Below are 13,129 nucleotides of genomic sequence, written 5' to 3' on the forward strand. Positions count from 1 at the left end.
AGGATGTCCGCAAAACAGTAGTAAATGTGCGAGCCATGTTTGAAATGTATGCTTGAAGGAACAGGTTAAGCGCAGGGCGATATACTGATTTATTAAAGCTTGCACAGGTTCCAATTTATAATAGCCTATGCTGTAATGATTTACATTGATGCATGGAGATTTGTTATCTTTGTCGAACTATAGCTAATGCTTTCTGTCCTTTTTTATTTAGAATACATGTATGCCAATATAGTCTTCCAGATTTAACTACCAAGCCTATGTTTCGCTCAGGAGTTCAAAAAAGCAGTCTTTTCTACAATGAACGCGGCCTTCTTGGGGGATTGGGCAGTTCCGCGCCTGCCCTCTTTTATTTAAACGGGCACCACACAAGGAAAGGAAAACAACAAAAGCCTGAGGGAGGGTTTGACATGTGAAGAAGACTTGTCAGCACCGCGAGCGGGCTGCTGTCTATACAGTTTCAGGTATTAGGGCTGTCACAATTTTTTGAAATATCTTGTAAACATTTGCATTATTGGTATCGATTTGTCAGCCTCTTATCTAACACTACAGCCGTTAGTTAGCCCGTGCCACAATGATGACTGTCAGTCAGGTCTCTCATGGCATCACGACATTCATATTTTATATCTGTATTAGATTTTTAAATTAATCTTCACTAAGCATGCTTGGACTTGTAGTATAAGTTTTTCATAACAGTCTGGACTGACTGCGGTTGTCTTACATTGATGGCACTAGGCTGCAAGTGCCATCCTGGTGAATTTCAATTTAAGGTGAGGCCAGATGTTTAAAGGGGAATCACAATTAAGTTAATGAAGAAAAACATTTTTGGATGGCGGTGTAGTTTTGCAAAAAGTGTGACCTTATGGAAGTCTGGAGGCTTGTTGCTCTTTAGGAAGGTGAATACCTCTAAAAGAGGGTGACACCTGCCAAATGAAGGTGTTGTGTTGTATTGGATTGCCGCATTTACATACTGTTCCAATGTGAGGCGCTGATTAACTTGCCTACGTGAGTAGCTTTCTATACCAGGACCATCTAGGGTGTGTGGTTAGGAGGATGTTGTCTTTGTTTTCACCCTGTGTGGGAAGTGTTTCCATGTTGTGCGTGATGACCACTGAGGTGCGGTTATGTGTTGTGTTAGATGAAGAAGTGTGAGAGACTGTCGCACGGTTTTATGGTTTTTAGTATGATGGTAACTTTGAACAGCTCTCTGCAGGTCCCTTTAGGGTATTTCAGATAATATGGTCTGTTTAGTTGGATACTTCACTAGGTCGTCTAGTCTGTGAGTTTGTGTATAATTGTGAGCATGAACTGTCATGGTAAGAGGGAGTGAGAAATGGAGAGATCCATTGAGAAGGGCATTTTTATTATCCCATATCTGAGTCCTTTTGTGAGATCTAAAGAGGTGGTCAAATTGTATAAATATTTGGGACCCGCAGTGGAGGACTACATTAAAGTCCTTCAAAATGTGTGAAAGATTTCTTCAGTTATTCTATTCCTATTCATTTGGTGATTGCTCTCTTTTTATTTTTTGGCTGTACAGTGCTGGTGATAGACAACCGTCACAGCAGATGTCTTATGGTAATTTAAAAGGTATAAGTTACAATTTGCTATTGAAGGCTGTGCATTATGGTGTTAGAACTATTGTGGGAAATAACTGTTATACCTGGAAGTACATAACTATATATTGCTACAGCGATCCATAACACAGCCTTTATTAGCTTACCTGCATATCAAAAGCAGTATGCTAGTGAGTTGTTTGCAAATCAGGGGTTGTATGCAGAGGATTGCACTTGCTGGTGCAAATGTTTTCTGTGCTCTGTTGCCAGGATGTGGGGGCAGTTATCTAGGAAATAGCTATGTTTTCAACTGTCTTTTTTAGTGTATATGCTTCTGGGTTTTTGAATGCTAGCTAGTGGTGAGTTCTGGAGCATGACAGTTTGTACTGAAAAGCAGGACCTCTTACTGATTTCTTATGGCAAGGTGGTTTGATGAGAAGAGGTGTAAGCCTGGACTGTAGTGTTCTGGTTGGTTTGTATTGTCTGAATTTAACCTGTAGGTAAAGGGGTCTTTTTCCTTGGGAGGCTTTGTGGACAATGCAGAGTGCCGTGAACATTACCCTTCTAGCTATAGGTAGCTAGTGGAGTGACTGCAGGATTGTAGTTAAGCATTCTTTTGAGTGAAGGCAGAGAAGCCTTGTAGCAGCATTTCGGATGGGTGCTAGTTTGTGTGTAATGAATGCGAGTGCATCAAGTCATAGGCTGTTGACATAGTCAAGCTTGGATATTATGAGTGTGAGGATGGTTTGCAGTTTATGTTGTTGAATAAGGTAAAGGAATGTGAGACATAGGGGGTCATTCCGACCCTGGCGGTCAAAGACCGCCAGGGCCACGAATGACGGAAGCACCGCCAACAGGCTGGCGGTGCTTCCTTGCCCATTCTGACCGCGGCGGTAAAGCCGCGGTCAGAAAACCGGGGCCGGCGGTTTCCCGCCGGTTTACCCCCGGCTGGGCGAATCCGCCATGGCGGCGCTGCAAGCAGCGCCGCCATGGGGATTCTGACCCCCTTACCGCCAGCCTGTTTCTGGCGGTTGTCACCGCCAGGAAGAGGCTGGCGGTAACGGGTGTCTGGGGGCCCCTGCACTGCCCATGCCACTGGCATGGGCAGTGCAGGGGCCCCCTAACAGGGCCCCATTAAGCTTTTCACTGTCTGCTTAGCAGACAGTGAAAAGTGCAACGGGTGCAACTGCACCCGTCGCACCCCCGCAACACCGCCGGCTCCATTCGGAGCCGGCTTCTGTGTTGCAGGGCTCCTTCCCGCTGGGCCGGCGGGCGCTACCTTGGGTAGCGCCCGCCGGCCCAGCGGGAAGGTCAGAAGGGCACCAGCGGTCTTTTGACCGTGGTGCGGCCAAATGGCGGTTCCCGCCAGGCGGGCGGCAGTTGCCGCCCGCCGGGGTCAGAATGACCTCCATAGTGTTTTCATTGTGTACAAGGCACTCTTTGTGACATTATTAGCATTCAATATCAAACGTAGGTCTGCATACATGCTTACTCCTAGGTTTCTAACTTCTTTTGATGTGGTAGAAGTGGCTTCATGTTTGGGCCATATGGCGGTAAGCTAGTAGTTTTGCCTTTGTCAGCAGGTCATAATCTTTGTCGTTGCTGTATTGAGCTTTAGATGTTTATTCTTCATTTATGTGCTTATAGCACAAAGGCAATCATCAAGTTGTGAATTGTAGAGGTCTTCAGGGCTATCTATTTTTAAAAAGCTTTGGGTGTCATTGCATAGTTGTAACAAGTGAGGTTGTGTGATTTGATCAGAATTGGTAAGGGAGTCGGGTAGATATTGAATGATAGAAGGGATATAATTGTTACCTGAAGAATATTCAAGATATTTGGTGAATTGGGAGAAATCCACATTAAGGCCACTGAAGGATGCAATGAACACAGGAACTTGGCGAGGTAAAATGTACTAACGATCAGTAATTCCTTTAATTATCTTGGCATACACATATCTCTAGACTCGGGGTGCTGCTGGGACCTGAACATTGCTCCTGCATAAGGGAGGGGGTTATGTAGTCTAGATCAGTCCATGGGCAAGTCGGATAAAAGTACAGAAACTAGGAGCATTTAAACTTTCTTCAATTGGATTAGTCAGCAGAGATTGACCAGTTATATTCTAGAGTCCATGATTTCATTCAGTGTTTGCTGCGTCCACTATATGACAGACTGGATCTTGTAGATCTCAGATTGAATCAATTGTTGAATACTTTCATAGCTGCATCCTTGTTATCAGCTTTTGAAAGTGCTTCTTTTAGTAGGCAACTAATGTCCTCGTACTGCCCAGTGGATATTTAGTGGATATTTCTCCAGCTACTGCAATTTGCACCACTGCAAAAACTTTGTCCGGCCAGCCAACAGGTGTTTGTTAAAGATATTAATACATTAAATAGCAGTGCGGCTTCTACTGCATGAATGACTGTCCCTTGAGCATAGCATTCAATAGCTTTTACTAATCATAATTTGTCTTACACGTCTGATTATCTGAAATTACCCACATCAGCGTGCATATTAATATTGGCCAATGTGACAATATTACAAGCCACCGAAAATGAGGACCATGATCAACTGTTGAATTAAAAGTTCAATTAAACGATTCATTAGTTGTTTGTGCATAGGATCTTTAACCTATGCAATAGGAACCAAGTAATTTTGTTAAGGGGAGTTCTCTGGATTGGGCTTTTAAAGAAATCATTTGGTGGGGACTGTATTGTAATACATTCCAGAGACCCTATCTATTTTCAAAATCTGTTATTTTACAAGCCTTTGGCAATGGCTAAATCCAGTTGCATAACTGTATTATCACTTGGCTTCTTTTACAGACACCCGGGGCAAGTGATATAAATAGCTGCAAGAAATCCTAATTCACATACTAATTCAACCTCCAAATCCACTATTATTCCATTCAGCCAGGTTCTAATATTAATTTATGAAATAGATTTTCTGTATTGCAGAACATGACCAGTTTAGATTGACTTGATTTCTTGTTGATCTTGGCTTGTATTGATTCAGGCACATCTTTCTCATTAAATGCAATCATTGTAAAGGTGTACAGCACAAAACTACATCGCATCTCTTGTTAATCAGTTGGAATAACGCAAGGTTGCAATCAAAGTTAATACAATCTGAGTGGTTACAACTGATTAATAATTCTGTTTTCATTTAATTCGTTTTAATAATAATGAATTTGCCAATGCCAGTAATCCGAAATTTGGAATACTATTTAAGTTTGTGGAATATTTGTTTTCAGGTAAAATTGGCCTAATTTAATCATCTGTGGCAATTTTAATGCCAAAGCATGTGTCAAAACGTTTGATATGTGTTTGCTTGCTAACTACTCATTTGTATCTCTCTCCAAACTACTCATTTGTATCTCTATCCAGTCTTTGTGCTGATCCCAGGAGCGAAATATTAGATAATTTCATACTTAGTTATGATCTAATTAACATTTATGGAAAGGATCCTAGTATAGCCCTATTTCTTCTCGCCTATTTTGGGTATGGATGAACATCTATTATTGACTATATTCTAATGTCATGTGGCCTGTTGCAAAATTTCCTTTGTAATGACATTCTGTATGCTAATTTTGGGGATTACAAATCACTTATAGTGTCATTTTTGTCCCCACAATCATTTGTTAGCAAAAGTGTAATATATCCGTCAACCAGCCACACAACATAATGTCCTGAGACTATCTTGGCATCTTTCAAATCCATTATTATTTTTTATAAACAATGGTAACATCTAATTTTAATCTTTTTATGACTTCCTTTCTGATAATGTCAGTTCTGCTCAAATCATGCATTCATTTATGTTTCAGTAGTAACAATGCTCTATTAAATCTCGAGTACTTACAATCACATCTTTCCCTCAGTTGTTTGATGCTTCTTGCTCTTTTGCCAGTCGACGTCTTCACGAAGCCGTGGCTAGAAAACCACGAGATAGAGGTGATGTTACATCATGTCGCATGCATTTAAATAGCCACCTTGAAAAAGGAGCTCCAAGACTCGTATTGGGTTAGACTGACTGAGGTCGACCCAGGGGAGATTTCTTCAGAGCTCCTGGTGCAGAGAGGAGACAGGCTACCCCCAGAGCATGCACTACCTGGAAACAGTTGAGGAAGCCAGCAGGATGAAACGATACAAGGTTGCTAGTAGTCGTCTTGCTACTTTGTTGCGGTTTTGCAGGCGTCCTGAGCAGTCAGCGGTCGATCCTTTGGCAGAAGGTAAAGAGGGAGATGCAGAGGAACTCTGATGAGCTCTTGCATTCGTTATCTGGTGAGATTCCCAAAGCAGAGACCCTAAATAGCCAGAAAAGGAGGTTTGGCTACCCAGGAAGGAGGATTGGCTACCAAGAGAGGTAAGAGCCTAACAGAAGGAGCCTCCGACGTCACCTGCTGGCACTGGCCACTCAGAGCAGTGCAGTGTGCCACAAACACCTCTGTTTCCAGGATGGCAGAGGTCTGGGACGCACTGGAGGAGCTCTGGGCCCCTTCCCTGGGAGGTGCAGGTCAGGGGAGTGGTCACTCCCCTTTCCTTTGTCCAGTTTCGCGCCAGAGCAGGGCTGGGGGATCCCTGAACCGGTGTAGACTGGCTTACGCAGAGATGGGCACCATCTGTGCCCATCAAAGCATTTCCAGAAGCTGGGGGAGGCTACTCCTCCCCAGCCTTCACACCTATTTCCAAAGGGAGAGGGTGTTACACCCTCTCTCAGAGGAAATCCTTAGTTCTGCCTTCCTGGGCCAGGGCTGCCTGGACCCCAGGAGGGCAGAAACCTGTCTGAGGGGTTGGCAGCAGCAGCTGCAGTGGAGACCCCGGACAGGCAGTTTGGCGGTACTGTGCTAGAGACCCGGGGGATCAAGGAATTGTCCCCCCAATGCCAGAGTGGCATTGTGACAATTCCATGATCTTAGACATGTTACATGGCCATGTTCGGAGTTACCATTGTGACGCTGTACATAGGTAGTGACCTATGTGCAGTGCATGCGTGTAATGGTGTCCCCGCACTCACAAAGTCCGGGGAATTTGCCCTGAACGATGTGGGGGCATCTTGGCCTGTGCCAGGGTGCCCACACACTAAGTAACTTTGCACCCAACCTTCACCAGGTGAAGGTTAGACATATAGGAGACTTATAAGTTACTTAAGTGCAGTGGTAAATGGCTGTGAAATAACGTGGACGTTATTTCACGCAGTCTGCACTGGCAGGCCTGTGTAAGAATTGTCAGAGCTCCCTATGGGTGGCAAAAGAAATGCTGCAGCCCATAGGGATCTCCTGGAACCCCAATACCCTGGGTACCTCAGTACCATATACTAGGGACTTATATGGGTGTACCAGTATGCCAATGTGAATTGGTAAATTTAGTCACTAGCCTGTTAGTGACAAATTTGGAAAGCAGAGAGAGCATAACCACTGAGGTTCTGGTTAGCAGAGCCTCAGTGAGACAGTTAGGCATCACACAGGGAACACATATAGGCCACAAACGTATGAGCACTGGGGTCCTAGTGACACATAACAAACATACTGACAACATAGGGTTTTCACTATGAGCACTGGGCCCTGGCTAGCAGTATCCCAATGAGACAGTGAAAACACCCTGACATATACTCACAAACAGGCCAAAAGTGGGGGTAACAAGGCTAGAAAGAGGCTACTTTCTCACATGGGGGTTGTAGTTGACATGTCTTCCTCATCAAAGCCCAGCATTACTGTGAAATGCCAGTTATGTATTGAGTCACTTGGCTTCCTACAGCAGTTACTTTCCAAGCTAGCCAGGAAACCTGTTGCCTCAGTGTTAGATATCTTCAAGCTTCAATGTATACCCATTTTAAGTCATACATAGGGCTGGGATTCAGAGGCATGTGAACTGCTTACCTTTACAAATCAAAGATAATCGCTTTTGTAGGCACCTCCTTTCAGTACAGCCCTGTTGTTTGCACTATCTGTGACATGAAGAACTTGGTTTGAACTACATTGTGGACTATATTAAACTGTGTCTTCTTATGCTATGGATTTCCATTTGGCTGAATCACTATGCTTCCCTTAATCATCTAATTGTTAGGGATTGTCTAACATGTGGCAAAGAGCTGTCTATTCTTTGGTTTTCTTACAGGAAAGTTCATCTAACACATCTGGTTCGTCCTTCCTTATTTGGGGATCCTTCCTTAATCACAAAGAAAGACAAACCTTAGGTAAATTAAAAAGCCCACTATACAGTAATAGGTGATTCTGGAGTCTTGTAGAGGTACAGATCCCTACATAACAATGGTAAAGGGGATTTGGGAACCCCCTCTACCTTTTCGTTTGTCGGGCACTGTCTGAACCCCTCTAGATTGAATCAGTTTTGCTGACATTTGTATAAGTCCCCGTGATGGTATTTCCAATCAGTCTCAGTTACATGTAATTTTTTTTCGTACACATTTTGCTCTTTCTACAAGATGCTTCTTATTACTTTTATTAAGAAAGCATAATTTTAAAACATGACATATTTCTCTGTGTTATTTGCAGATGCCTTCCGGACGAATTTGTATTTGTTTTTTTAGTTTTGTAGTTCGCTCTCAAAACGGTTTTAATTTGGATTTCTAAATGTTATTGTATTTGAACTTTTTAATTGTGTCTTTGATACTTGAAATAAAGTTTGAGCTTGAGCTTGAATGTATGGGAATTGATATTTAATATCGATTCTTATATCTGTTTTTTCTTTTTGCTGATTGCATACCCCTCAATCTTTTGAATACCAAAGGAGGATAACATTGAGTGGAATTGGATGGTGAGCCCGTTGAAATCATTGGAGGTGGCATTTTGTTGGGGGGAGAAAGGTTTCTGGGCAGGTAATCCCATTAAAGCCAATGAGAGGCACTATCCTTGTTTGGAGGTAAGATGAGTTAAAGGAGAGTGGTGTATTTCAAAATAGGATGAGCTGGGTCCTATGCTGTTGTCTTATGGTAATGACACTAGCCTGCAAGTTTCTGGGTTGTATCACAATAGGTGGAAATGTTCAAGGCATGGATATTCTGTCTACCGAACAACAAGAATACATTATTGTTTATGGCACTTTGCGTTTTAACTAAGCATACTACACATTCTTCGAACGATAGCCTCCTTTTACAGTACGCAGCATGCCAAAAGTGTTGGCTAATAGCCACAGCTGCTTAATTATGTCATCCAAATTATCCATTTTCATCCCTTTGGAGCTTTTCGAGTGTAACATTGTGACAGGAAACAAAGATGTAATAGCCATTTTCCTTTAAGTTAATAGTCCTATCTAATTATTAAAAGACACCCATCCATGTATGCTTGTATTTTATTATCTCTCAATTGATTTGTTAGGATCAAACTCTTGATTTTGAAATTTTTGATTTGTCAGAAAAGTTCACCTGGGTTACTTTTTTCTGTGTAAAGGATAAAATCAAAACTAACATAAATTGCAATTTTATTCTATCAAAATGACTTATTGATATCTTTTATTGAAAGTTGTGTAGGCATCATAAAATTGGTGAACCCTGCACCTTCATCAGACACCAACTATTCGGATAGGCTGTTCCTGCAGAACACCACATCCAAAAGATCAGTGATACCAGTACTTTAAATGGAAATATAGAAATACTTGTATTCACAATCCACAGTACCTATTTGCTCCAAAGAAGTGCCAGTACTCCATTATATGCATCACAGCAGAGCTGAGAAGCACAGGTACTCTCCCTTTCATATAAAAGAGTCACAGATACACAGTACACCGCCACGTGCCACCTATTTTACGTCTTTCCACCACACAAAGTGACAGAACTACAGCTACCCTTTATCATTCAAGGCCCAAAGAATTTAGACACACCGTCATACACTCAGACCACTTCACTGATCTGTACTGATCTGCACCAATTTCAGCGTTGAAGCCACACATCTCCTTTCCGTAGACTGTAACTACGATGGAGCCAAGTTATTTCTGGTTAATTTATCTCTTCTCAGTAGAACAATGAAACCTCAGCAACTCTTTTCTCTGCTGTGCAATATGCCCATACCCCATCACCACATCCTCTCTAGCATTCAGTTTTCTAACCACCACCATGTGACTGATCCCTTTAATTATCCCCTAATTCATTCAACTTAACCATTCGAAAGGCATCATAAAATGAATTTTTGGCAAATTTAATTTCTTTATATTTCTGAAGAGTTTGCATCTTATTTCATCAGTAAATAAGGCCAATAGAAATCCTAAGTATATAACACTTCATCTAAGAGACATAAATACTGTGCTAAGTAGTAATATACATGACCGATATCACCTCTGAAAAGCAGTCAGCCAACACCAATGTAATCTGTCAATTCCTCGTAGATAATTCCTCAAGCTGATAACGTTTTGCCCAAATTTATCCCACACTCGATCCAGAGCCATAATCCTTTCCTTTCTTCCTGTAACCATTGCCATTTCACTTTCTTTAAAATCTGCATATCTTTCATCGATACAGCCACATTAGCATCTACCAAAAGTTTTCTCTCAATCTTTGCTTTGTTTAAATCTAACCTGAAAATATCGCATTCCAAGCAAGTCAACCATTTTTCCTACTAGATGGGACAAAACTCTCTCCTCTCACAGACACTGCATTTTCAACTGTTGTTCATCCACAAACCTTGATGAAAAGTTCTAATGTCCTAATTAACGCTTCCTATTTTCTCAAGGAATATCTATCATCCTCTGAACTTCTTTCAAAGTAGTGTCAATCTCAATACTCTCACTCGTGCCTTCTGATTTTTTGTGCCATCCATCTCATCTGTCACATGAAGCAGTACCAGTCTAGGATCCCTCGGGATTCCCCAGCCCAGCATCTTCTCAGATCTCCCCACAACCCCTTCCCAAAAATGAGAGAGAACAGGACAGTGCCAAAACGTATGGGATAAGTTCCCGTTGGAGCTCTCGCACTGCAAGCATCCTCAACATTGTATAATTTTTATTTATTTTTAACAGTTATTTGGTATCATTCCTAATTGCTGTTTCCTGTTTTGGAGTACAGATGCGGCTAAAATGTTTCAAACCTGTTGACATACAGCCACATTTTTACAGTTATATTTTCTTTATTGGTTATATGCTATTGAATATAGTGACAAGTACATTGCATGGAAAATATGATGTTACCGAAATCAACAAGGCAGACTGAGTATTCCAGAAGTCCTCGTCAGCGATGATTACCCTGGCCATATAACTGAAATATCCTCAATGTTATTGCAGTTCTGAAACTGTAAATTGATCAATGCATTTTCATTTTGTAGTCCTTGCTTGTTACAAAACAAATGACAAATGTCAGCATGCATCTGATATAATCCATGTGGAGTATGTTTATCTCATAACTAGTTGGATTTGCTGATTCTTTACAATTTCTCCCTTTGGTAGGATGTCTGTACTCTCCCTGCGGAGATTTATTGGTGAGGCAACAAAGAAAGAAACCACCTGCTTTTTCAGATATTTTAGCCACCTGCTGTCTCAGATCACAATGGGCAGAACTTTACCACAGCCAAAGTGGTGGAGATCATTTGCCAGAAGAGGAACTGTGGCTGTGCAGACAAATTCTCTTTGTACAGCAGGAGAAAAGGAGGAGCTGGAGCCAGAAAGAAGCAGAAAGAAACTAGACCCACACGCCAGAAAAACATTTGGAAGCGTAGGGAGACAAATCCCTCATCGCATTATTCACTTGATTGACGATAATAAGCAAGATTTGGGAAACATGCACCGGGCAGATGTCATTCGAATTATGGATGAGCGAGGCCTAAAGTTGGTTCTTTTGGGAGAGAATGCAGACCCTCCTGTGTACAGGCTGATGTCTGGAAAGCAGATTCATGAAGAGCAATTAAGACTCAAGGAGAAGCAAAAGGCCAGTTCTAAAGCAGGTATGCATCAATACCAATGCAAAGTCATTCCCCTTTAATATATAGAATCAAAAGTATTGAATTGGATAAGATAGCCGTGCGACTTCCTAATGTGGGGAACACTTGATGGAAACATGTCGGCACAGGTAGACATGTTATTGTCAACATGTGTTGAATGAGCACGACACTGACTTATGTTCTCTTTTCTAGAACTTATTCTGGAGTCAGCAACACATTTTACCATGAATAAATGCTTTTTAGCTATTCAGGGCAAACCTGGAACAAAATTAACTTTAAAAATCGAAAATGGTATGTCCTCATATTTTAATAATTTAGTTGGATTGTATCCAAATAATTAATATCCTTTGACTCTAAATAGCGAGTATGAAGTCAAATGTTATAGTCCTACCATACAAGAGGTTGGAGAACACAGTTATCTGAACTTTCTCTGACACTGGTCCTTTCTTACTGCCTCCATCAGATTTCTGTCTTGCTATGGTGTGCTGATTCATCTCATTTTCACCACTTCTTTTGTAATCCAACCTCATGGTATGCTCTCGGGTCTCCTAAGTACAACACCTAGAGGTGATTCAGTATGATGTTTCTGTATTTGTTGGAAAGGAACACAGCACACGTTTAGGCCTTCATTCGTATTACTGCCGCACCTGGTATTTAAGCTTTCTTGTTTTCCCTTACAGAACCTCAGAACCACATTTAGTGGTGATTGATTCCAAAAACAATCAACATGTCATAATACGAAAGACTCGATTCACAAAGCATTTGCTTTGAGCACTTGTGTTTTACTCCTTCAATTTCCTGCTACCTAATCACGTATTACAAGGTGTAGAACATGCCGACTCATTGAAAAAACCTTTGTGAACTAGATCCCTTACTGATATAAAGTGAATGTATGTGTTCTGACACAGTTCCTATGGACTACTTTAAAATTATTTTACATGTGTATGGAGTGTGGTATTACATTTCTAATTCGAGAAAGCAAAGATATGTTTGTAGAAAGACAAATTAATTGAACACCTTCGGTGCCAGGCCTTTTCCCCTCAGGTGGCAGGCCTTTTTTTGGCTATTTGGGGCTTAGGCCCTCACAACATTTTTTGTTCACATAAGCTACCCAGCAACCAATGCTGGATCCCAGATAGCTAAACATTTCTGAAAAGTAGACAAAAGTCTGAATTCAGCAAGGGGCAATTGGTGTAGATCCTACAAGGTTTTCCTACAGAAAATAACAGCTGAAATAAAATAAAATATTGAAATTGAGGTGAAAAAAACAGCCATTTTTCTCAATGTTTTACTCTGTAACTTTTTCCTGCAATGTCAGATTTTTTTAAAGCAATGTACCGTTACGTCTGCTGGACTCTTCTGGTTGCCGGGATTCATAGGGATTGTAGGTTCATCAAGTACCCTAGGTACCCAGAGCCAATAAATGAGCTGCACCTTGCAATGGGTTTTCATTCTATACCTGGTATACAGCAATTAATTTGCTGAAATATAAAGAGTGAAAAATAGGTATCAAGAAAACCTTTGTATTTCCAAAATGGGCACAAGATAAGGTGTTGCGAAACAGTGGTTATTTGCACATCTCTGAAATCCGGGGTCCCCATCCTAGCATGTGAATTACAGGGCATTTCTCAAATAGACGTCTTTTTTACACACTGTCTTATATTTGGAAGTAAAAAATGTACCTGTTTTTGCAGAGGTAGCA

General features: G+C 41.4%; 1 protein-coding gene across 2 annotated transcripts in view; it reads left to right on the plus strand.

Annotated features, from left to right (window-relative positions):
• Positions 1 to 325: 325 nt before the first annotated feature.
• MTIF3 (mitochondrial translational initiation factor 3) overlaps positions 326 to 13,129 on the plus strand; it is a 56,566-nt gene continuing 43,762 nt past the window's right edge. Inside the window, exons 1-2 of one of the 2 annotated variants that reach the window (XM_069202219.1) lie at positions 326 to 461; positions 10,937 to 11,430. In XM_069202219.1, coding sequence (XP_069058320.1) covers positions 10,938 to 11,430 — 493 coding nt within the window. In that variant the 5' untranslated portion in view covers positions 326 to 461; position 10,937. Of the gene's footprint in view, positions 462 to 8,330; positions 8,426 to 10,936; positions 11,431 to 13,129 lie in introns of those variants that run through there. The other variant, XM_069202218.1, reaches the window with a different exon arrangement.

Source organism: Pleurodeles waltl, chromosome 8 (genome assembly GCF_031143425.1).
Source record: "Pleurodeles waltl isolate 20211129_DDA chromosome 8, aPleWal1.hap1.20221129, whole genome shotgun sequence".
Lineage (NCBI taxonomy): Eukaryota > Metazoa > Chordata > Amphibia > Caudata > Salamandridae > Pleurodeles > Pleurodeles waltl.